This window comes from Camellia sinensis, chromosome 12, assembly GCF_055761805.1.
Source record: "Camellia sinensis isolate YWXY chromosome 12, ASM5576180v1, whole genome shotgun sequence".
NCBI classification, from domain to species: Eukaryota; Viridiplantae; Streptophyta; class Magnoliopsida; order Ericales; family Theaceae; genus Camellia; species Camellia sinensis.
This window is the reverse complement of record NC_138972.1, coordinates 123,811,393-123,838,728: the sequence shown is the minus strand read 5'-3', so window position 1 is coordinate 123,838,728 and position 27,336 is coordinate 123,811,393. Positions and strand designations below refer to the sequence as shown.

Sequence of the window (27,336 nt, the reverse complement as noted above, 5' to 3'; positions counted from 1 at the left end):
TGTGACTCAAACGTGAGAGACTAAGAAAGGGGTTTGAGATCAAGTAAGAAAGAGGGAACTTGCAAGAATTGTTGAGAGATTGAAGAGAATTGAGAGTTACAACTTCAACACTTGCGAACTCAAGTCTCTAGGTAAGAATTTTATCCTTAAGCCTTGAAATCTAGACTATAATGCACGAACACAAGAGGATTATGTTGATTAAAGTAAGAATTAAGTTAGAAACGAAGAGTATTGAGCCATACCATGCATGCATGTATGCAAATTTTGAGTTTAATTGCCACGAATTTCCTCATGCATGTCTTGAATTCACCTTAATTTTTGGGAAATCATCAAGTTTCATGTTGTTTTGTAGCATTTGATCATGTTTTGAGAAGCTTAAGTTCAAAGGAATTCTTGCATGTCATGTTCATGAACATTCATAAATTTTAAGTTGAATTTTTGCACAATTGGCAAGCTATTAAGCCATGATTTTTTGAAATGATCCTTAATTCATGATGTTTTATGAGTTTCTAAGTGCTTCCTCAAGTTTTGGCCCAGAAAAATCAAGTTTTGATGCTTGAATATTGAGTTTTGAACTTGGAGAACAAATCTGAAAATTCCAGAATTAGCACCTACGCTCGAGCGTAGGAGTTCACGCTTGAGCGACCACTCTGAGTGCGTGCATTTCCGCTCGAGTGACCTGAAGTCCACTTGAGCGTGAAATGCATGTTCCCAGAAGTTCATATGTTTTGCAGATCACTTGAGCGACAAAAGTCACGCTTGAGAGAATGTCTGAGTCTCACGCTTGAGCGGATATCGAGCGTCCGTCGAGCGTGAAAATCAAGCAACCAGTACTTTTGTCAAAGTTTGCAGAATGCTAGAGCGAAGAAAGTTACGCTCGAGCGGACCCTCACATTTTGCATGTCCCCTCTCGAACGAGGAAAGCCACGTTCGAGCGTGGACCCTGTTTTCAGCAAGTTTTGAAAAATGTTTTCAAGTACATTTTTGCATCATCATTTCATCTTAGGCATTCCTAGGCTAAGAATAAAACACTATAATGAGGATAAAGGCTAGAAACACACTAAGGACAAATGAAATAAGTTATGTACAATTCGAGCATGTGTTGCAATGTATGTATTTGTCATGTAGGTAACGCACCTTCAGTTAAGTGAATTACCTACTTTACTCCTCTATTTGGAGCCACCAATTATCTGTAAGTAATAACTCTGTAAAGTTATGTTTGACTTTAATTATTTTATGATAATATAAAATGATCAGTTTTCTGAAATGCTACGTTTTGTATGAATGAATGATTGTTCAAATTTTCTTTGAAACATAATTGTGGTATCCTTACTAGAGGCCCTTGCCCAGAGGACATAATACTGTGGCTTATAGTCATGAGGCCCTAGCCTGGGGGATAATACTATGGCACAGGTCCTTACCCGGGGGAAACCGAAGGTTCCTTTATGGAACTTGATATGCTTGACCAAAGAGACATGTTTATGCTAATGGATGTACCACACATGATTTGAATATGAATAAGCCTATGACTCTGTTTCCGCTACCTGATTATGATTCTGATTTGCTTTGAGATTTGAAATCTGTTTTGGGTATCATTCATTAAAATCTTTACTCTGTTATTATTCACTGGGCTTTCGCTCATTATTTACATTATGTATGTAGCTGACCAGGCGCGTGACCAGACCCAAAGTTGAGGATCTGGCACTTCTGTTTTGTCAGCCAACCGTTGTGTCTCAGAGGAGGTTCCCCTATGCAAGTCAAGTCTAAGTGGCATAAGTAAAGATCTTATGTTTTTGTTTGTAATACGAGCAAGTATTTTGTTTTGTGTATAAAAGCTATCTTCCTTTTTGGGCTACAACTGTATCAAATATGATGAAGACCAATGCATCATGATGTCACATATATGAATATATTATATAAGGTTTCTAATTTCTGTCCCGTGTATATTTGCACGGCTCCATGGACTATTCATATTTGGTATAATTGCTTCCGCAATCCCCAATTAAATATTATTCTGTTAAGAGGCCTTTGGTAATCCAAGGATTACTAGCCGGTTACGATGCTAAACCTATAAGGGCAGATTTGGGTCGTGACAATAGTGTAGTGCTTTTGTTGTCCCATTGTTCTTCCTACATGTGAACTCATTTTTCTGTTAAGAGAAAATATGTGTGCTCATTTTTTATCAAGTGCTTTAGAGGAGATAGTAAAAGTAGATGAGGAAAACAGGTGAAGAACATGGGAGTAGGTACCGCAAGAATTAGGGCGGAGAGAGATTGATACAGATGTGGCCCATAGGATTAAGGCGGGATGGTGTAAGTGGAGAAGTGCGTCTGGGGTATTGTGCGATAAACGAATACCCACTAGACTAAAAGATAAGTTTTATAGAACGGCTATTAGACCAGCTATGTTGTATGGGACGGAGTGTAGGACAACCAAGAAACAACATGTAGATAAGATGAGTGTGGCTGAGATGAGGATGCTAAGGTGGATGTGTGGTAAGACTAGACAAGACATGATTAGGAATGGGTGTATTCGAGAATGGCTAGGAGTAGCACCAATAGAAGATAAGTTGAGAGAGAATCGTTTGAGATGGTTTGGTCATATTCAACGGAGACCAACAGAGGCAGTAGTAAAGAGATGCGATGCTGTAACGGTAGATGGAAGTGTTAGGGGACGGGGTAGACCTAGATTAACGTTGACTAGCGTTATAAATAGAGATATGAATCTACTTAATTTGACTAATAGTATGGCCTTTGATAGGGCCGCGTGGAGAAGAAGGATTCATGTAACCGACCCCATTTGATGGGACTTAAGGCTTGGTTTGGTAGAAAGTTCATTGCTTACTATGTGACGTGATTTGGAAATACCAAACATTAGTTATTTTTTATTTCAAAATGACTTTAATCCATCTGACTTATTCTTTTCAAATCCTTTTAATTTGGCTATTTTTTAGGGATTTTTTTTTTTTATAGAGAGAGTAAATTTCACCATTTAAGCGGTCTTTATATGGGAGTGCTTTGTGGTTAAAAAAATTATAGCAGTGCCTTTTTTTCTCTATTTTTCTCACTATATTTTGGGTTTATAATTTGCAAAGAACTGTTAAAATGTGATTGGCAGTAATAGCACTAGCACGTGTACATTGTTTGGTGAGATTGTAGAGAACCAACTAATGTGCATTTCAATTTTAATTTTTATGAATTGCAGAGTATTGGCTAGTGTCCATTTTATTTTTACTTTTTTGATATTGCAGAGTACTGGTTGATGTGCATTATTTGGTGTTTAGTTTTAATTTTTTGGGATTGCAAAACACTTCCTGGTGTGCTTACTATTTTTTTTTTTTTTTTGGATTATAAAGAGTTAACATGTGTACAATAGCTTTGGTTTGTGTGCTTTGTTTAGTTTTACAATTTTTTCTTGACTTTCTTAGCAAGTGTGTTTTTATTTTTTATTTTTGTGTTGATGTGCGATTTATACTTTGGTGTTGATGTGAAGCTCACACTTTGGTGTTTGTTAATAGAAACAAAATGTCTATAATAAAATTAAAATATATTCTTAAGTTTTATTCGGCGTGCCTTCAGACACGGGTTATTCCTAGAGTTTACACATAAAGCCTTCAGGCACAGCAATGACTGTAATTGGAGCCTCCATTAAAGTACAAATATGTGAGAAACCTAATTTTTTATTATTATTTGGGAATGTGGATTGGTATGTTGTGATAGAAACTATACTTCGAGCTTTGTTTATTAATTTTTTTCTTTTTTTTTAGACTCGATAACTCAAGCAGTGCTTAAAGCTCAAACAATTACATTTTTTCTCATTTGTTTTGTTATGCATGTGTTTCAGTTGAATTGGGATTTTAATGAATCAATTTGATTTGGGTAATGCTTTACATTTGAATGACTTCCTTTTTTTTTTCTTTTTTTTTTGTCAATTACTCCATTCATCTTAGTAACAAAATGATTTTTTTTTTCTTTAGCTTGTGTTTTAGGTGTGATTTTTTTTTTTTTTTGAAAATGCTATACTTTGTAGAGTATGTACATCCATGTTGATGATAATGAACTATGAAAGTGATTCGAGCCGCGACAAAGTCACCTACGATATCGTTATTATCTTTTAGTTACTCCGTGTATAATGGACGTCCATGTATATTTTTCCTTGCACTGTCTACAAACACTAACACTACAAAAAAAAAGGTCTATGGTGACGAAAACGCATGACGAAAAAATATTTCGTCTCCAAATATACATGTTTTAGTGATGAAAATAAGATTTCGCCTCCAATTGTACTATTTTTAGAGACGAAAACCAAATTTTGTCACCAAATGCTTAAAATCAAATAAAACAATTGGTGAGAAAAAATTTATTCGTCTCGAAATTTTATTTTTCGTCACAAAACAATTTCTCACCCAGGAAAAATTTGGCGGAAGATTTGGTGCCATTTTGGAGACGAAATTTTTCGTCACCATTGTAAAACAATTTTAGAGAGGAAATAATTTCATCTCCAAATGTATTATTTTTAGAGAGGAAAACCAAATTTTGTCACCAAATGCTTAAAATCAATAAAAAATAAAATTGAACCAAGAGATAGATATCTCTCTGTTTAGATGCATGTATTTTACTTTCTATATCTCTCTTTGTCACCCCCTCACCCATTCATCTCCGTCACACCGTTCGTCCATCTATGTCGTACCGGCCAACCCGCACGTCGCCGACTGGCGCTCGCTACAACAGGTATCTCTCTCTCTCTCTCTTCCTCTCCTTTCCTATTTTCACCTCACTCTCTTTCGCCCTACCATTTTCTCGCTTTTCTGAGCTCCGTCACCCCTCTTCTCTATCTTGCTATCCTCCTTTTCGTCTCACTTTCGTAACACATTTTTTATCCTAATTTCACTACAAGAAAAAACACTTTTGGCGACCACCATTTTTGAGTTGGTCGCAGATAGTTGACTTTTTGCGACTAACATTTTTTTGGTCACTAATGAGTTGTGTTTTTTGCGATCAACGACATTTTGGTAGCTAATAGGTAATTTTTTGGGACCAAAAAAAAAAAATTATGATCATGGAAAGTAATAGCGGGAGAGGAGAAAAAAAAAAACGGGATCTCAAAACCTTTGGTGACTAATAAATTGTATTCATAGAAAGGAAAATGCCATATTTTATATCAAAACTACGTAGTTTTGAATGTTTCCTAATATTAATTAAATTTGTTACGATTTAAAATAACTATTAATAATCAGTTCAAAAAAAAAAATATTAATAATTAAATAATAAATTATTAAGAACAAAATAATAATTATTTTTTAATAGAATTATTATTTACTGATTAAAATCATAAAATTTCTAAAATTTATTTATTTTCATTCAAAATATTAATTAAACCTTAATAAAGGTAAAATTACAAACATAAATAATAAAACTTAAAAAAAATATAAATTAAAATCAATTTTTACTACAAAATTTTACCTCAAATTTCTTCTCAATATTTGAGAAAAGCCCTTCAAAATTTTGCCACAATTAAAATTTCCTCATAAAATTTTGTCTAAATTTCTACTCCCTGGTCCCAAAAAAAAGAAAAAGGGAAAAATAGAGAAAGACTAACGGAGATGTGTTCGAGAGAGAGAGAGAGAAGACGAAGAAGAGATGGAGGGAAAAGAGACCATGAAGAGAGGCAGAGGGAAGACCAGTCCTTCGGAGTAACAGCCATTGCTTCACTCGTGACGGCCATTGAGTTGCTCAAGCAGTCCTTCGGAGCTACCTCCTTCGCAGCCTGGTTCGTCTTCGCTTCTCCCTCTGGTCGACGAAGACCCGCGAACGAAGCAAATGGAGCCGTCTCACCTCTTCCTCCGACCGGAGCCCTCGCACCTCTCCTTCCCACCGTCCAATTTCAGGTGCATGTTTAGATACTAGGGTTTTGAGTTTTGATTTGAGGCTTTTCAATTTGAAAATTAGGGCTTAGGGTTTTTCAATTTCAAAATTTGGGGCTTTTTAATTTGGGGTTAGTGTTTAACTTGGCTGCTTGTTATGAATGTTTAAATGGGAAGACAAAAAAATTCCTGTTATGAGGGATTTCATTTCTGAATGAAAAAGTAGATACTCTGATTTCTGTAAATTTGTGTTTGGTATAGAAAGAAAAATAAATAAAAATTTCAGAATTCCTGAGCCTCTATGATTTGAAGAGTAGCTTCGTCCAATTCGATTGGTCGTTGTTTGATATCATTTGTCTCTTCATCCCTAACTCAACTGTCCCTCTTCTTGCTTCCTTCCCTCTTCCCTTCCTTCTCTCTCCTCTCTCTCTCTACTCTCAGTCTCAGGTCCTCTCTCTCTCTCTATATATATATATATATATGAATATGTGGTTGAAGTGGTTGCTTTTGTTGCAGCTGTAGCACTGTTGGGAGTGACAGGTGTTGGGAGATGCTGCAAGAGACTTGTAGGAGTGGGAGAATCAGCGCCGGCTTTCGTTTTCTTCAATATTATATTCATTTGGGGCGTTTATATTGGATTGGTTCGACAAGGTCCCTTTTTCTTCTCAGTAATCTGTCTCTCTCTAGTCTCTAATTTGTATCCTCAATATGATTCACTGTTTGATTATTTTACGAATTTTAAAGTCTGGGTTCTGCATACAATGGGATTCGAGTGGTGGGTTTTTTCAACAGTCGGAGATGGTTTATTTATTCATCATATACATGGTGTTTTTAAGGAATTTTTGGGTGTAGATGCCACGTGTAGCTTCTACTATTTTGAATTTGACAGTAGGGTCATTACATTTACGTTGGATGTTTGAGGAAAAATGAAGGTGTATACATTTGTGATTGATTGATAAAAGGTAGTGCTACGTGTACCCTATTAACATATAAAAATTTCTTAGTGTTTTCTGTTTGTTTGTTCATTTCTCTGTAAAGGAGTGAGTAATATATTTTTTCCAACCAGATAATAAATTATGTGAGAATGCTCAAATTTTAGTTGGATAGAGATGGATTATTGGTTGCTCATCATCGATATGTATCTACTTTTTCCAAATTGTGACTTGTATGGAATACTGACATCCTTAAAAAAATTATCTTTTTTTCAGTCATTTCACCTTTGCTAGACGTTATACTCAATGCAGAGTTCTCTATGCTCGTGATTGGTCTATGCAGGTCAGATTATTGCTTCTACACTCAAAAATTGATTGAATTGATTTGTTCGTACAAAATCTAGATTTAAGGTTTGAAAGAATGAAATTTCAATCATTTATTCATTGTCCTAACTGTGTGTTTCTTGGTGCCAGTATCCTGACAACAGACCCTGGTTATGTTACAAATGAATCTTCCCATCATAACCAGCTTGTTGAGAGTCCTGTCTCAGTATTTGAAGCCCATTCTGAGGTTGAAAAATGTTGAGAAGCCCCTCCAATTAGATATGAATCATATGATTAACACAGATATTGAAATTATCTTCTGGAGCAGGAACTGGTGCCTTCAACTCGTGACATTCCCTATGAGTTTGTTGCTGAAGAAGTAAGCTGATTCCGGTGATTTCATCGGTTACAACATTAAATACCACTGAGTTTTGAGATCACATTTAATTTATCCTTTGAATTTTAGTTTTCAAAATTGGCTTTGGTGGCTTTGCTAGTTTTGTTTCATGTTTTGCTTCTCAAATATTATCTTGATTTAATACATACTAGGTAGTCAGATGTGATTGAAAGGAACTATAAATATCAACTGAAACTTTAATTATCGGGTCTATATTTCATAGCTTACAATGATCTTGGATTTCTGGTCTTTGATTTTTTGGAATTTGGATTCCATAGTGAAAAGCCGAAGGCTTTAAACGTAATCTAGTGGCAATATGTGTTGAACTATCTAAAATTCTGTTGCGATTTGTCATAGCAAATCATTATTGATTGAAAATATCTCAGCTTTCTATCCATGTTAAATTTCTGTTTAGCCACAAAATCTTAGCACTGCATTTACTTCTTTATCATTGAAATCTTATGTATCCTGAAGTCTTCAGTATTTATGCTATCACAGAATTCTATTCCACTTCAGAGAGTCAGATATTGTAGGCACTGCAAGGCATATGTAAAGGGGTTCGACCATCACTGTCCCGTTTTTGGAAGCTGTATAGGTAATGACAACATGCGGGTTATAGTTCTTTACATTTTTAACTACTTCAGACAACAAAAACTGCTGTGTTTTTCGTTCTTATTAAACTAGTCTTGGATTTGGTACAACAATGGGTCTTGCTGTCTTTGTGGATGTGACATTGATATCCTTTTAATGCATGTCAAAAAAACCATGTCCTCTTCATAATCCTCCTTTTTGGGTTTGTTTTTACTGAGGCTTCGTATGTAGAATGCTCATCTCAATGTAAGCTTGAATATATTGGATACTGACCTGCATTAGTTTCAACAATTTATTTTTTTGATGAAATTAATTATGCTAATTATTAATTTCAAGAGGATTCACATTTGCTGTATATCACTTGAATATAAAAAGGCATCCTCAAGTTGGATAAGCCTCTAGGAAATTGGCTCAAGTTTGTTGTCTGAATACTCAAAGTTATGCCTATTTATGGTGACTGGATAAGGCCATAAATTGTGAATATCATCTTTCCATTCATATGATGCTTACTTCTTTTTATGCCTTTGTTTAGAATCAGCTAGTATTCAGATCTGAACAATGAGGAAGAACTTTTTGTAATTGCTGTGAACAATCATTTCATTTTTACTCCAGTAGGAAACTGTTCATTAAAATAAAATGGAAATAAGGAAGGTAGTGGTGTTTGCTTCTAACACAACCTGTTGAGCCATGCCTTATTTAATTAGCAATGCTAGAGTTGTTATGATTTTCAACACCCAAATTTTCAGTTTAGTTTAATTATATTTCAAAGCTTGATAGGCATAAGTAATATGAACTAGTAGGTGTCTGAATTGTGACATGAGTGCCCCATTTATAATACATATTTTAGAATAATTTCGTTTAGTAGTTTAAACTTTATGTCCGATGTGATGTGCCCATTGTAGTAAGACTTGTCTTATGCTGAAAAATGTATATATCACAGTTGGTTGCTGTTACGTCTAATTGTGTATGTGAACAAAATTTTTATTTTTTCTCTTTTAGGTTGCATATTAACATATTTAGTGAATCATTATCTTAACCTTTTGTTGTTGTTGTTTTATTTTTTATTTTTTAAATGGCAGATTGGAGATGAACGAATTTGGTAACCTGCATAGCAAGAGTTTTTTGTTGATATTACCAGACACATCCATCACAGTGTAGTTGTACTTTTTGTTGATATTACCAAACATGTATTTTGACTATGTTGTTGTGGGTTATGATTATATTGTGATGGATCTTATTTTTTTGTTGATATTTTATTGAATAGATTAAAATGAACAGGTTTTTGTTGATGTTACCAAATGAACTGGTTTTTGTAATGATTTGTAATGGATATTATATTCAGCAGGTTATTAAAATGCACAAGTTATTTTGATTGTGTTGAAGTTTTTGATTTTATTAGAATAGATGTTATAGTTTGGATGTTATATATTAATTTCTTGATATTATGAGACATGTATTTTGCTTGGGTTGTTTTATGATAATGAACAGTTTAATTTTATATTGATTTGTATTAAATATTTTATTTAATAGATTATTAAAATGTACAGGTATTGTTTATTGAAAAAAATATATAAATTGCAAATATAACCCTCCCCCTCAATTTTTAAAATTTATTTATTATTGGCGACGAAAAAAAATAGACACTAAAACTTTCTAATCTCAACAAATAATTTCGTCACGCATATTCACTATTTCATCACTAAATTAAAATATTTGTTGACAAAAGTTTTCGTCACTGAAGGGTCTTTTTTTTTCATCTTTTGGTGACGATATTTTTGTCACTAAAAATTTTATCGCTATTTTTAATGACGAAATTGACGTTATAGGTGACAAAATATTTAACATTTAGTGACGAAATATTTCGTCACCAAATACCAATAATAGGTGACAAAATAAATTTTCGTCATCAGGTACTTTTAGTGACGACGAATTGATGACGAACGTGGTGACGAAATTATTTCGTCACGGATCAATTTGGTGACGAAAATTTCACTATTGGAGACGAAGTGATTTTGTCATTAAAGTACCATTTTGTTGTAGTGTAATGGTACCTTGATTAATTATTTTCTTTCCTTTGTTTCGATTGCTATATTTCTATAAATCAATTTCTAATATCTGATTTCCTCTTGCTGCAGTTCATTAACTTTTGACAAAGTTCATCAGTTTCTTTAATGAAAGGAATTCTATTTTTCGATTTCTTTGATAATATTTTTCATTCAAGTTTTGATAAATATGTCATTTCCTTTCTCCCACTAATCATTAGTTTTCTCCTAAGCTTTAGTTTGTTACTTCTGCTATTTTCATATTGTGTTGTGTTTTTTGCTGGTGGTTATCAATTTCTAGGTTCTCGATATAATCAAAGGTATAAACTCTCTCACACAAATTTTCTTTATTACATCTGTTTCATTACTCATATAAGTTTGATAAATGTTAAATTTTTTGGTCTGTTACTTTTGTAGTTATGTTTTAAACAAAGCTTTCTTTTCATTTGCATAAAAGATAGAAGCAAAATGGGACTAATGAGTAGTAAACCATGAAAAAAAAAATAAAAATAGTATTACTCAAACTTTTTGCTTTAATTTGCTTTTTCCACTAGATTATTTTTCTTAATCTTTCTTTCTTTCTCATGAAGCTTAGTAAAGGGTGTTGCAGTAGTCTTTGTAGCTTTTCTATGAGTGGTTTTGGTGAATGTTCAAGTAGTGGAATGAAATAGAATGGATTGGTATGACTTATAACCTAATAGAATGGTTTATTTGAATGACTCATGCACTGTACACTAGATTTCTTTTCCCCTCATAAAAAAGTGTTGGCTTGGCCATTACATATTTTAGAGATTGTTGGGAGTGTGTTGAAGATTTAAACCAAAAAGAAAATGTGAATAATGAGGATTGAAAAAGTAAATAAAAAGGGAAGATAAACAAAGATAAATCTCTTTTTGTTTTTGGTGAACACACAGACTAATCTTAGTAACAAAATAAATGTCTTTCTTAAAACAATATACGTTGGTAAATTTTGAGTGACTTTGAAAATAACTTTGTGCTAAGTTTTGGAATCCCCTATTGTCAAAATAAAAATCAATGTCTAACTGTCTCTTAAATTGGTTATGCATGTGTTTCAGTTGAATTGGGATTTATAAATTTACATTTTATTTAAGAGAAAACTAAAGTTGCAGGTTGTTTTTTCATCTCTATTTATGTCTTCTCTTTTTTAACCTCTTGGAATATGAGGACAACAAAATCGTGGTATAGAGCTTTTGTATCCCATTGTTTTTTTTGCCGGGTTTATTTAGTAAAGGAAAACATGTGTTTTCATTTTTTGTCAAGTACATAGTAAAGGTAGTAAAACTAAACAAGGAAACATGTGAAGAAAGTGAGTTGGACTGTGTGTGATGACAAGTGATGTCTGATAAATGACAAATGCTTTTGAGCAGTAAGAAAGTTTATTACATACTATGTGACGTTGATTTGAAAATACTGAACATTAGGCATTTTTTCTCCAAATTAGATTTTTTACTTTAATCCATCTAATCTAACTTTATTATTATTTTTCATTTTTTTCCCCAACTATCGATACTAGAATGGCTATTGAACGACTTTCAAATCCTTTTATCTTTGGCTAATTTTTAGGGCAACAATTTTATTTTTAAAATTGTTTTAGTTAACGTAATTGATGACTTTTTACATTAATAATCTTTGCAATAACTCTTTGATTTAGCCACATTCAACCATTATATGAATGCGATGATTTTTGTTGACAACTTATTTGGGTAAGTTGGATCAAAGAATGGATTTACTCAACTTAGGTTTGGATGTATACTATATACGCCTTTCAAACTGTATGAGTGGCTGGAAAGAGAGTGCCTTTAGGTTCGGGTGAAAATATTGTTAAAATTATGCACCAATTATATAGATAAAATTATATAGGCAATGGTGAACCTACTTTTAATGTAATAAGGTAATTTCAGTTTCAAAGTATTTTGATGTATATTTTTTCAATGAATGTACTAATCTATATTTTTTTGCTTCCACAAATTACCAGATTGTTGTGCATGTTCCTCATTGGGGATATATACAAGTTGATACAAAAACTTTTTAGAAAGTAATGAGGAAGAAGTTTAGATAACCATATGTTTGAAGACATATTATCGACACATCTTTTGTAAAGCATACACCCACTTTTTATGAAGTAAACACATCTTTTGTAAAGATTTTTTCCATTCTTTTGTAAAGTATACATATATTATCGGCTTAGGTGTATGGCAATATAATGTTTGTTTTGCTTAAATGGTTATAATTTGATTGGCAGCAGTAGTACTAGCTGGTGTGCATTTTTATTTTTATTTGTTTTTAGATTGCAAAGCACTGGCTAGTGTGCATTGTTTGACATTTAATTTAATTTTTTATTTTTTATATATTTGATTTGTTTGGAATTGTAGAGTATAAGTTGGCATGCATTGTTTGATATTTAATTTGCAATTTAATTTTTTAAGATTGCAGAGTATTTGCTGGCATGCTTTATGTGGTGTTTAGTAATTTTTTTCTTTTTATTATAGAATGTTAACGAGTATACAATAGCTTTGATTTTTGTATTTTGTTTAGTGTTTATATTTTTTTTTACTTGCTTATATTTTGATTTGCAATATTGGTAAACTTTATAAAACTTATATTTTTTTGAACGCTATAAAACTTATATGTTTGTTTCTTAATTTGTATTAAGGTTAGGGAGAGTTGTTATTTTATTTGAGTTCTATTCAGCATGTGGTATAAACAAAATTATTACAAGTTTTTAAGAAGAATAATATTTCTTTATATTTTTTTAGTATCTTTATCAAAAAAAAGACCGTGCCTTTATTATAACTACATTTTAATTCCAACATTATTTACATCGTGCCTTTAGGCACGGACATACACTTGTACAGATATAATTTCTCTCTAATTTATTATGCGAATTAAACTGTATTGTTGGATGTATTGGACCTACCCAATTTGATAATCGAGCGGTTCAATTTCTAGACTAAAATTAGTTTAATATAATAATTATAATTATTTTATTTTATCATAATTATTTTGTATCGTTATTTGTTTGACGATAAATATTAATTATCGAATTAATCAAATTTTTACGTTTATTTTTTAATTTATATGAATAACCTATGTAGAAACAATTAAAAAACTGATCCAACCAATCATAAAAGTGGACCGGGCCCAAATGAGCCGACAACATGGTCCCGTCTACACAAAACAAACTAGAGACAGCTATGTCCATTGAGGAAACTTCAAAAGGCGACAACCTTTTCTCAATATAATTAAAATAAAATAAAAAATGTATAAAGCTATAAAATTTGAAAATTGCACACAAAATAAAATTTGTGGTCAATGGGGAGCTGTTAGGTAGAACATGTGGTGCATGATACGAGTTGGCTACCACTCAAAACAGAAACAAAAAGACTAGTCTAATTTGGGTTAAATAGCTGTATGTAGTTCGAACCCATTGTGTTGATTTGTCCTGACCCACACTTGGTGTGGACTCCCACCTATCACTCACTCGATTATTGAGCACTTGAATCCATACATTATCAGAGACATCGATGGTTTGAATTTGCCGCTAAATAATTCATGTAAAACCAACAATTCAAATTGAAGAATTCTATTTATACATAAAATTTATATAAAAAAATTATTACAACAATGATGTAACAGTGCCACTGTTTTGTAAATATAAATTATATTCATGTTTGTTTTGTTTTGAAGGAAAAATTCTACAATTCAAGTCACATTATTTTGATAAATTTTCTATTTGTATATGATTACTCTTTCAAATTTCAACTATGTATTGCTTTTCATTGTGGGTTGGTTGTAGCATGCTTTGCAAACTTTTACCTTAGTGTTTACCCAATAATATTAATATGTAGTGATAATTAGTGACTAACATGAAGTAATGGCAAGTGATGTCTTATAAACGCTTAAAAATCTTTCTTTGGGCCGCGTGAAAAATGTTAATATTACTCTTATGGTTCAGTTGTTCAGTGGTATTTGGTCGGTTAGGTTTATATAACTCAAATTAAGGGTGGACGCGAGTCGGTTGCGGCCACAGAACCTCCAATCCGCCATCCGTCCGCCAAATTGGCGGATTGAAGAAAATCAATCCGCATCCGTCCGCCAATCTGGCGGATGTGGATTTAGCGGATTAGCGGATAGATGCGCTTCGGTTTGGAGGTTTAAAATCTTATAAATTTTCAAAATAATTCAACTTGTGCACTTCCTCAAAAAAGAAAGAAAAAGAAAAAGAAAGCATTACAGTCAATAACTTAAAAAAGTATTACAATCACTGTATGCCTTATCCAAAGAAAGAAAGTTTGAAACTTTAGAATATCACGATCACTGCATGCCTCATCCACATATTACAATCACAGCATGATTCATCCCCATAAAGTATTACAATCTGTGATTCTTAGAATATAATAACAATTCAAACCACCAAAATCATGTACAGAGCAGTAATAGAGATTGAATGTCTCTGTATTGTTACATCTACATATGTTTTTGAAAACAAAAACCAACCAGCATATATCATATTTTCTATTTATTATTTTTAGAGTTAGATTTAAAAACTAAAAATATAGATGAATAATACATTTATTTTTTTCAATTCAAAAAATATATTCAAGTTGAAAACTTTTTTTCAACAGAATATTTAAACTCTTTTTTAATTGAAAACACAAACATAATATTTAAACAAATTAAAAATACAAAGTCTTATAAATTACTAGGGGTGCTCGCGATTTGGCGGTTTGACGGTTCGGTTGCGGCCAAAAAATCTCAAATCCGCCATCTGTCCGCCAAATTGGCGGATTGGAAAAAATCAATCCGCAACTGTCCGCTCGTCATCACGCATCCGTCCAAAATACGGCGGATCGGTTCGGTTCGGTCGGTTTTAGCGGATCGGTATATCTGCCGCTCACCCCTAACTCAAATAATCAAAATTTTGAGATCAAGTTGATATGTAAGAGAAAATTCTATCTTTTTTAGTATAGTCAAATGTAAGATTCTAATCTCATAAGTGAATGAATATGCAACTTAAAAATGTATATTGGCCTACCAAACCACTAATATTTTTCCCCCAAAAAAAAAAAAAAAAATTAAAGTGGAATGAATAAAACAATATGCAATTTTTATATTGTTGTTTGTTCATTGATGCCTTGTGAAAGTTCAGTTGTTTCCAATCAAAGAACCAAAGCACCCCAAGATTTATCAATCACGTACTCATAAATTTTGCAATCAAACAATCTAGTCAACCAACACCATGTTTATTTAACAGATTAGATTAAATGAGATTAATAAATTTAAGACTATTAATTGTATATTTTATTTTTTGTTTGGATTGGCTCACAATTACGAGAAAGGATTGACAAAATCCAATCAATGTTCTCATTTAACTAATTAGTAAACCTCTTTCTAGTCTTTTATTTTGTATTCCAGAATCTCGATGCCAATTTTCTTATCAAACTTAAAACTATGTATATTAATTAGATTATTAATTCAATCTCAAGGCTGCATCTTCCAAACAAACACTGAGCATCTCCAATGTAGCTGCCAAAGCTATAATTTGACAAGAATGAAAAAAATGAGGTCTCCAATGACATGCTATTCCTCCTGCCAAATATAGCAGATGTCATTTCTGCTGTCAAATTTGGCAGGAGTTTTGGCATTTGCCAAACATGCCACATCATCAAAGATTAAAAGAATTTTGGCTACAAATTCACAAATTTATCTGTTTTTGTTCTTCACCACAAATCCACAAATCCACAAATTAAAAAACAGAATCTCATATTTGTATGCAGAATCATAAAACAGAATTACAAATCTCATAACAAATTTTCACAATTTTCATAAATCTCATAAAAAATTAAAAAACAAAATGATCAGTGAACCCAATTTTCACAAATCTCATAACAAATCTGAAACAAATTTACCTGGATCCTAGCAACCCTTGATGGGAAAATGATGATCTTAGCTAGATCGATGGTGGGTGGTGGTTCTGCTGTGAATTCATCTATCAAAACTCCCAAGTTTGTTCTAAAGGAATGGGCAGAGACCCACAAAATCCCACTTTTCTCAAGCCCTCAATATCTTTCTGCCATGGATGTAGTGTGTGAAAGAATCGATTTTACGGAGAAATGCGTTCAGGAAGAGTTTCAGAATCAAATCCTCTGTAAAGGATGTGAAAAACTTGGTTTGGACATTGAGGGATAGGGATAGGGGCATGATCTAGTGGTGGTTTTGGGGAAGGAGAGAGAGAGAGAGAGAGAGAACTTTGGAGTGGAAACAGAGGAAGAAAGAGAATCGGTGAGTGTGAGTGAGAGAAAAGGGGTCGGTGATGAGGGATAAAGAGGGAATCGGTGAGTATGAGTGAGAGAAAATGAGTCAATTAGTTTGCACCGTTAGAGAGTCGGATGAAGACGGAGAGGGAGAAAGAGAGATGTTACTGGTTTTGATGGGTGGCCGATCAAAATGGAGATAGAAAGAAAGGGAGTAAAGGTGATCAATCTGTATCCGAAGATTCCAGATGATCTCAGCTGTTGGATTATGAAAACATCAACGGTGGAAAAGATCTTGGAATTTTGAATTTTCTCACAATGGCTCATTTTCTGATTTTTTATTTTGGGTAAATTACACTGAGGTTTTTGTTTATTACAGTTCTTTCCTTACTTTTTAGAAATTACATCTCCCTCCTTGAAGTTTAAAGTTTCATTACAGATTCCACCCTCAGTAATTTAATTTGAGTGCGGCTATTAACACCTACCTTTCTTCTTTGGACGCTCCATTTCTTTTATTTTTTATAATTCCAATTTTGTCCAAATATAAAGTTACATTTTTACCCTAATCCCTAACATTCTAACCCTAATTTTCCAAACCCTAACCCTAACCCTAATTTTCCAAACCCAACCCTAATACCTAACATAACAACGCTTCTCTCTCTATCTCTCTCTTTCTCTCTCTCTCTCTCTCGTCCTCTCTTTCTTTCTTCATTTTCCCGTTGACGCAGCTGATGGCCCCTGCCATCGTTGCCTTGCCACTGCCTCTGCTGATCGCTACTGCCTTCGACATCATCGCTAGCTCTGGTGTCAGCGGCGTCCTCGCAGCTCTCCTCTTTAACACTCGCGGTAGTGGAGCTCCGATTTGCACCGCCGAAGAGGCGTTGGAGTTCGTGACGATCTGAATCGGCTTGATTAGATATGGAGCTACTCACAAGTTCTACATCAAATCCAAAGCTACGCGATCTGTACATCAGATTTGGACTCCTCCGCAACTCCGTCGCTGCTAGAGTTTACAAGGTGGTCTGTAAAACAGAGTGAATCAATGACTTGTCACGCCCTCAAAAGAATACATATAAACCCAACATTCAAGACATCCATAAACATGAGAGAATAAAGCATATTTCTATTTATCAGAGTATTCATAACAAAAGAATTACATGTTGACAACAAAAGTAAATGCCCCATGGGCTTACAACTTTCCAAGCCAACACTTGGTTGCAAAAAGAGAGTACTAACTCAAATACACATTAAGCCCTTGGCTTGAATTTACATGTAAAATCAAAAGAGAATAACAAAAAAGATCTATCAGCCTCAAAGCCTCCCAAGCTACGTCCTTGGAGGTGGCATATCACCTGAACCTGAAAATGATATCCCATATAGAGTAAGCCAACGCCTAGTAGAGATATGCTAAACATAATATGAGCGATAACTAAAACATTGGCATTTGATAAATGTTTAACCCATATAAATAGACATACATCTCTTTCATAACCAATCCACATTCATAGATATGGTTCTCTATTCATGTTCATTATCCAAACCAATTCCTAGATATGGTTCTCTATTCATCCAAACAATTTATAATGAGATTACTACTCACATCATTAACATTTCAATACTTCTATTCATAATCACTTAATATGAGATTGCAACTCATATCAATAATACTTCAACACTTCAATTCATCTACGTTATGCAAACGTAATCAAGATTTCGGGACTTTCACCCTGGACACTCCGACCAACTTAATTATCAATGGAGTCTATCCCCTATCTCCTCCCAAACAGGTTTGAGAGTACATCCCCTATCTCCTTTCAAACCTTGGAGTACAGCCCCTATCTCCTCCCAAGCAACATACATATACAATGTATTTAAACACTTATCATATACAATGATCAATCAATACACATATTAGATGTATTATTCCAACCGTCATATTCAATGTGATTAGCTTCAGTTTTCCCTAATCAACATACAATGTCTACAATAATCAAGACTATCCTCCACCGATAGCCCAAAGCAGTTATCTCTACACAGATAATAAATTCATTAGACAAATAAATTATCAACAATTTCATAGGTGAGTGATTAACTAATCTAACTACACCATTCAACCTCATAACTTCCCAATTTCATGGTTTATAACTCAATTTCATATTCTCATGATTAATTTCATTGATTACACCAATGACTCGATTAAACCCAACTAGGGCATTTTCCCCTTTTTCTCAACATTGACCGAAAGGTCTAAATATCATCAATGAACTTCAATAACCTCATTTTAAGACCCATATACACATGTATAGTTCAAAAGGAACAAAACCCCTCTTTATACATTTCAAGTTTTGAAACCCTAACACCTAAAATTTCCCAACTTCAACATTAAATCAAAATGGCCACAAGTTTATGTCAAAGGCCATAAATATGAGTAGTTATCCCTACCTCAAGTGAAGAGACTCAATGGAGATGATGAAGAAACTCGAATGTGCTCCAAACCCAATGATTTTTGGATCCAAACGAAGATCAAGCCAAGCTCCACACTTTTTACAAAGGGTTTAGGGTGCAAGATCACTAGAACTAGATGGATCTGTAGAGAGAAGATGTATTGTAGTGAGAGAAGCTCTCAAATTAAGGTTTTGGAAAGTTAGAGAGAGAGAGAGAGAGACGAAAAAGTGATTTAAAATGACATAGTCGCGATCTGATATACGTATAGTGCGCTCGAGCAGAGAATAGGATGCTCGAGCATAAGACACAAAAAACTACACCCGCTCGAGCGCAAATATACCCGCTCGAGCGCTAAGGTACAACAGCAAAGCACTACCCGCTCGAGCGCAAAGAGACCCGCTCGAACGCAGAATACACTCCTCCAGTACTTTATAGACTTTGAATACCTGCTTGAGCACCAAGATACCCGCTCGAGCGTGAAAAACACCTCTACAGTATATCTGCAGACGCACAAAATGCTGAAAGGATGCAAACTCTGCTCGAGCGCAACAAGACCCGCTCGAGCGGATCATCAGAAATCTAGGCAACAAGATTAGAGACTAAAACTCAACCAACCTATTCGAAACACGCTCAAGACATCCTAAAACTCAAATACAAAGAATTAAAGGACGGAAATGAAACATATACAACAATAGACATCCACGGAACCGAGTCTGGAATACAATAACCAATAGAGGGAAAACCGGGATCGCTATAACCTCCCCCCCTTAAAGAATTTTGTTCCCGAAATTAGTTACAAGTTTCAAAAGCATGATTTCTCAATTCTCAACAATATTACAATTCAATATTCAACATCCTGACCCATTACTGGTCACCCCATCTCTTTTCAAGAGGCAATTTACAATATGATACAACATGCATTATCAACATGCATTCCTTTGAATTTCAACAAGTCTCAATACCATATTTCACAATTCCATAACATATTCAATGTTAATGATATATTTGCATTTCTACAACACATTCAACATACACAATGTTAAATTAAACTTCCATTTTCAAGGCATATTCTATAATACTTCCATAAACTGAAACATATACAATGTTTTACAACTTAAGACATATTCAATATTCTTAATGTTTATCAATACAACAAAATATTCCACATATGGTCAAACATCCACAAATAGATCCGGATACTTCTCTCGGACCTCCAATTCACGTTCCCAAGTGGCTTCCTCCACCCCGTGATGTTTCCACAATACTTTTACCAAGGGTATCGTCTTGCCTCGCAAGACTTGTTCCTGCCTATCCAAGATCGTTACCGGTCTCTCCTTATACGAGGTATCCCCATCAACCTCTAAGTCGGTCCAATCCAATACATGCGATGGATCCGGCTCGTACTTTCGAAGCATACTAACATGAAACACGTCATGTATTCCGGATAACTGCGGCGACAAAGCTAAACGGTTGGCAACCTCACCAATCCTCTCAAGGATCTCAAAGGGACCAATAAATTGAGGGGACAACTTCTCACTCTTCCCAAACCTCATCAAACCCCGCCTAGGTGATATTTTCAGAAAGACGTGATCACCCACCTCAAATGCTAAAGGCCTCCTCCTATGGTCGGTATAACTCTTTTGGCGACTCTGGGCTGTAACAAGCCTCTTACGGATAAGCTCAACTTTCTCCGTAGTCTCCCGAACCAATTCTGGACCCAACAAAGGTGCATCACCCACCTCGGCCCAACACACTGGAGACCTATACGGTCGGCCATACAAGGCCTCAAACGATGCCATGCCAATACTTGATTGGAAACTGTTGTTATAGGCAAACTCCACCAAGGGCAAGTCCCTCTCCCACGACCCACTAAAGTCAAGGACACAGCCTTGAAGCATATCCTCAAGGATCTGAATAGTACGCTCAGACTGCCCGTCAGTCTGAGGATGATAAGCCGTACTAAAGATCAATCTAGTGCCCAAGGCACTCTGCAAACTCTGCCACAACCTAGCAGTAAAACGTGGATCTCTATCTGAGATGATCGACACTGGGACCCCGTGCAACCTCACTATGTCCCGAATATACAGGTCGACAAGATGATCTCTCGAATCTCTTACGCGCATAGGGATAAAGTGCGCCGACGTAGTTAACTGGTCCACGACCATCCAAATAGCATCACTACCCTGCTGAGTCCTCGGAAGACCTACAACGAAATCCATCGTGACATGCTCCCACTTCCACTCGGCTATAGGCAAGGGTTGTAACAAACCCGTTGGCCTCTAATGTTCGGCCTTCACTTGCTGACAAGTAAGGCACTTAGATACAAAAATTGCCATATCCTTCTTCATACCCCTCTACCAAAACTGGCGACCCAAATCACGATACATCTTAGTGCCTCCCGGATGCACCGCAAGGCGTGAATGGTGAAACTCTCGGAGTACTTCCTCCCGGCAAGACTTCGGTACAAGCAAGTGGTCTCGGTACCTCACACTCAGGTCGGGATACACAGTTAAGCCCTTCTCAACCTTTCCATTGGAGATCTTCTCCCGGAGAGATTCTACCTCAAGGTCACTCCTCTGTGCCTCTAACACTCGATTCACAAGTGTAGGCTGCGCAACTACAAAAAACAAGGCCGCAGACTCAACGGATTCACCCAAGAGTAAATCAAACTCTCCAAGTGCACCCAACATTTCCCACTCCCGAATGGCTATACAAGCTACATCACTAATGGATTTCCTATTGAGGGCATCGGCCACAACATTGGCCTTTCCCGGGTAGTAATGCAATTCAAAGTCGTAATCCTCAATAAACTTCATCCACCGTCTCTGCCTCAAATTCAAGTCTTTCTGTGTAAACAGATATTTCAGACTCTTATGATCCGAGAACACCTCGAACTTCTCACCATACAAGTAGTGCCTCCAAATTTTCAAGGCAAAAATCACAGCTGCTAACTCCAGGTCATGTGTAGGGTAGTTTCTCTCATGTGTTTTCAACTGTCGTGAGCCATAGGCTACCACTTTCCCCTCTTGCATCAACACACAACCCAAATCCTCTTGTGAAGCATCACAATACACTGCATAACCCAAACTCCTCTCCGGATTAACCAAAACTGGAGCGGTAGTAAGTCTAACTTTAAGTTCTTGGAACGACTTTTCACAAGTCTCATTCCACACAAACTTGACCCCTTTCCACGTCAATCTAGTCAAAGGCGAAGCTAGCCTGGAGAAATCTTTCACAAACCGACGGTAATACCCAGTTAATCCTAGAAAACTACGTATCTCAAATACACTCTTAGGCTGTGCCCAATCTTGCACTGCCTCTATCTTGGATGTATTAACTGACACCCCTTCTCCGGAGACTACACGACCTAAGAATTTTACCTCTCTTAGCCAGAACTCACACTTCCCAAACTTAGCATACAGCTTATGGGCTCTAAGCAACTCAAGCACCACTCTCAAGTGTTCCTCGTGCTCCTCCTCAGAAGGTGAATAAATCAGAATGTCGTCCACAAAGACGACCACAAAGAGATCTAAGAATTCTCGAAAAATCTGGTTCATCAAGTCCAAAAACACTGCCGGTGCATTGGTGAGCCCAAAAGGCATCACCAGAAACTCATAATGGCCATACCGCATACGAAATGCCGTCTTTAGGATGTCCTCCTCCCTGACCCTCAACTGATGGTAACCTGATCTCAAATCTATCTTTGAGAAACAACGGGACCCTTTTAACTGGTCAAACAGATCATCTATACGGGGCATAGGGTACTTGTTCTTAACCGTAGCCCGATTCAATTTCTGGTAATCAATACAAAGTCTCAAGGCACCATCTTTCTTTTTAGCAAAGAGGGTCGGTGCTCCCCACGGCAAAGTACTAGGGTGGATAAAGCCCTTATCTAGCAACTCCTGGAGTTGAATCTTCAACTCACTCAACTCGACTAGGGAAAAACGGTACGGTGCCATGGAAATCGGTGCCGTGCCAGGCACTAAGTCAGTAGAGAACTCGATCTCTCGATGAGGTGGTAAACTAACAAGATCCTTGGAAAAAACATCCGAATATTCACAAACCACTCTGGGCAACTCAGCCTGGGTCTCATTACACTCACTACTCATACAGCTAGTGAGAAGGCAACTAAGCTCACTCTGCCTTCGCGGATCATACACTGGTGGTAAAACACTACCAACCCGATCCCCCAAGAAATAAAAACGATCCCCGTTCAAGGTACATACAGTAACCCTCTGGCAGTAGCAATCAATAATAGCCCGGTATGACGATAACCAGTCCATACCCAAAATCACATCAAAACCCGACATAACCAATACTATAAAAGAAAATGAAAGCCAGCGGTGAGTGACCTCTATATCGCAACATCTACACTCTTGTTTCAAAATCAACTCACCCCCAACAGGTGATACAACACAAATAGGAGATGCTAACTGCGCTAACTCCAAACCCAAAATAAAAGCAAATGTAGCAGATATAAAAGAATGGGATGCACCCGAATCAATCAACACATTAGCAACCGAGTTGCAAAACAGAAAGGTACCTCTCACAACAGAGGGAGCCGGTACAAGATCCTGCGCTGTAACAGCATACACGCACCCTGAAGGCCTTTGATCTACCTACTCACCTTTCGGAGCAAAAGACTGCTACACAGACTGAGTCGAAGAGGCTCCCTGATTGGCCCTCGAGGCCTGAACTGACTATGCTGGATGAAAACTCTGCGTCTGCCTCGAACCAGACGCACTCGATGTACTACTCAACTGCGAGCAAAACCTCTTCAGGTGCCCCGCCTGACCACACTGGTAACAAGAGAGCGGTTGGCCTCTGTCCTGACTCTGGCTCTGAGGACGAGCCGAAGATGAAGCTGCTCTCCGCCCTCCTTCCTTCTACGGGCAAGCTGGAGACTTGTGGCCTAGCTGGCCACATTTGTAACAGGTAAAGTCTCCCTGACTGCCTCTTCCAAAGCCTACACTCGGCACTGGAAAGGTAGATCTCACAAATGCACCCTGGGACTGCTGAGGGTTAGAACCCCTCTGCCTCCTACCATCCCCTTGACCATCCTGACTCCTCTTGAAGCCCCTCATCCTCTCCTCCTCTTCATGCATAATAATCTTAAGATGAGCCGCAGCATCCACGAGGTGTCCATACTCCCGAGTCATGGACCCAGCAACCCTAAGCTTAAGCCCAGTCCTTAACTTCTTTTCGAACTCAAGACAACGGCGTTCCTCAGACGCCACTAGCTCAGGTGCAAACCTCGATAAACTGGTAAATGCGGCCTCAAATTCAGCCACTGGGGTATTTAGCTGCTTGAGCTGACAGAACTGATCCCTCAGCTTCTCCCTAACAGCATGAGGCAAAAACTTCTCCTGGAAGGCATCAACGAAAGCCTCCAAAGTCCCACCAATACGACCTCGAGCAAACCTCCACCACTGACCTGCGTCTCCCTTCAGCTGGAAGGATGCCAAGGTCACCCTTAAGGCTCCGTCTTCGATGCTTAGCATCTCAAACGTCTTCGTCATCTGCTCAAGCCACTTATAAGCCTTCAGTGGCTCTTTTGGATTACCCAAGAACTCGTCCAGATTCAACTGGAAAAACTCCCTCTTCAGAAAAGATGGTCCTGCCTCAACTACATGGGCCTGGGCTTGATTCTTAGCTCTGAGAATGCCCATGGATTCCCTCAATGCTCCTGCCATCTCGCGAGCTAAGGCGCCCATAGCTTGCTGACCTACTGGCTCAGCCACATTGGCCTGACCAACCCCCTCCTGCTGCGCTGGAATCTCATTCGGTATAGGCATCTCGTGCCTCCTAGGCCTACCACGCCTACCACCACGTCCTCGTCTTGACATCCTAATGAAAGTAACGAAGACATTAGCATATTCACAAATGTGCCGAAACTATATCACTCACGTCCTAATGCAATGGACAACTACAATTTACTCCACGTAATCACATAAGCACATACAAATTTTATTTTCGGATAATGACAGTCCCGTGGCGTTGCTAGAGTTCCGATTAGAAACAACATTGATCAAGTGCTTTTCCAACAAGACTCCCAGAAATCCAAGGATCCAATCAACATCTAAGAAATTAAATCCTATACCCATATAATCACATAAGCATGTTATCACATAAGTACATAACATTACATCCAAGTCTCTAACAAGCGAGACAAACCCAATGTGATACTAACCACTTCCCACGTACCAAAGGTATTCAAACCTGGTAGGCTTTGATACCAAGTTGTCACGCCCTCAAAAGAATACATATAAACCCAACATTCAAGACATCCATAGACATGAGAGAATAAAGCATACTTCTATTTATCAGAGTATTCATAACAAAAGAATTACATGTTGACAACAAAAGTAAATGCCCCACGGGCTTACAACTTTCCAAGCCAACACTTGGTTGCAAAAAGAGAGTACTAACTCAAATACACATTAAGCCCTTGGCTTGAATTTACATGTAAAATCAAAAGAGAATAACAAAAAAGATCTATCAGCCTCAAAGCCTCCCAAGCTACGTCCTTGGAGGTGGCATATCACCTGAACCTGAAAATGATATCCCATATAGGGTAAGCCAACGCCCAGTAGAGATATGCTAAACATAATATGAGCGATAACTAAAACATTGGCATTTGATAAATGTTTAACCCCTATAAATAGACGTACATCTCTTTCATAACCAATCCACATTCATAGATATGGTTCTTTATTCACGTTCATTATCCAAACCAATTCCTAGATATGGTTCTCTATTCATCCAAACAATTTATAATGAGATTACTACTCACATCATTAACATTTCAATACTTCCATTCATAATCACTTAATATGAGACTGTAACTCATATCAATAATACTTCAACACTTCAATTCATCTACGTTATGCAAACGTAATCAAGATTTTGGGACTTTCACCCTGGATACTCCGGCCAACTTAATTATCAATGGAGTCCATCTCCTATCTCCTTCCAAACAGGTTTGAGAGTACATCCCATATCTCCTCTCAAACCTCGGAGTACATCCCCTATCTCCTTCCAAACAACATACATATAAAATGTATTTAAACACTTATCATAAACAATGATCAATCAATACACATATTCGATGTATTATTCCAATCGTCATATTCAATGACATATTCAATGACATATTCAATGTGATTAGTTTCAGTTTTCCCTAATCAACATACAATGTCTACAACAATCAAGACTATTCTCCATCGATAGCCCAAAACAGTTATCTCTACACAGATAATAAATTTATTAGACAAATAAATTATCAACAATTTCATAGGTGAGTGATTAACTAATCTAACTACACATTCAATCTCATAACTTCCCAATTTCATGGTTTATGACTCAATTTCATATTCTCATGATTAATTTCATTGATTACACCAATGACCCGATTAAACCCAACTAGGGCATTTTTCCATTTTTCTCAACATTGACCCAAAGGTCCAAATATCATCAATGAACTTCAATAACCTCATTTTAAGACCCATATACACATGTATAATTCAAAAGGAACAAAACTCCTCTTTATACATTTTAAGTTTTGAAACCCTAACACCTAAAATTTCCCAACTTCAACATTAAATCAAAATGGCCACAAGTTTATGTCAAAGGCCATAAATATGAGTAATTATCCCTTCCTCAAGTGAAGAGACTCAATGGAGATGATAAAGAAACTCGAATGTGCTCCAAACCCAATGATTTTCGGATCCAAACGAAGATCAAGCCAAGCTCCACACTTTTTACAAAGGGTTTAGGGTGGAAGATCACTAGAACTAGATGGATCTGTAGAGAGAAGGTGTATTGTAGTGAGAAAAGTTCTCAAATTAGGGTATTGGAAAGTTAGAGAGAGAGAGAGAGAGAGTGTGTGTGATGAAAAAGTGATTTAAAATGACATAGTCGCGATCTGATATACGTATAGTTCGCTCGAGCGGAGAATAGGACGCTCGAGCGTAAGGCACAAAAAACTACACCTGCTCGAGCGCAAATATACTCGCTCGAGCGCCAAGGCACAACAGCAAAGCACTACCCGTTCGAGCAGAAAGAGACCCACTCGAGCGTAGAATACACTTCTCTAGTACTTTACAGACTTCGAATACTCGCTCGAGTGCCAAGATACCCGCTCGAGCGTAAGGAACGCCGTTCGATCGTGAAAAACACCTCTGCAGTATATCTGCAAACGCACAAAATGTTGAAAGGATGCAAACTCCGCTCAAGCACAACAAAACCCGCTCGAGCGGATCATCAGAAATCTAGGCAACAAGATTAGAGACTAAAACTTAACCAACCTGTTCGAAACACACTCAAGACATCCTAAAACTCAAATACAAAGAATTAAAGGACGGAAATGAAACATATACAACAATAGACATCCATGGAACCGAGTCCGGAATACAATAACCAATAGAGGGAAAACCGGGATCGCTATATGACTCATAAAAAAAATGAG

General features: G+C 36.4%; 1 protein-coding gene across 1 annotated transcript; it reads left to right on the top strand.

The window, feature by feature from the left end:
- The first annotated feature begins 5,819 nt into the window (after positions 1–5,819).
- LOC114273775 (palmitoyltransferase akr1) lies at positions 5,820–8,200 on the top strand. Its single transcript, XM_082897229.1, has 5 exons — positions 5,820–6,531; positions 7,072–7,138; positions 7,270–7,366; positions 7,448–7,498; positions 8,015–8,200. Exons 1-5 carry the CDS (start codon positions 6,414–6,416, stop codon positions 8,198–8,200), a joined length of 519 nt encoding a protein of 172 aa, XP_082753355.1. The 5' UTR covers positions 5,820–6,413.
- The last annotated feature ends 19,136 nt before the right edge of the window (positions 8,201–27,336 follow it).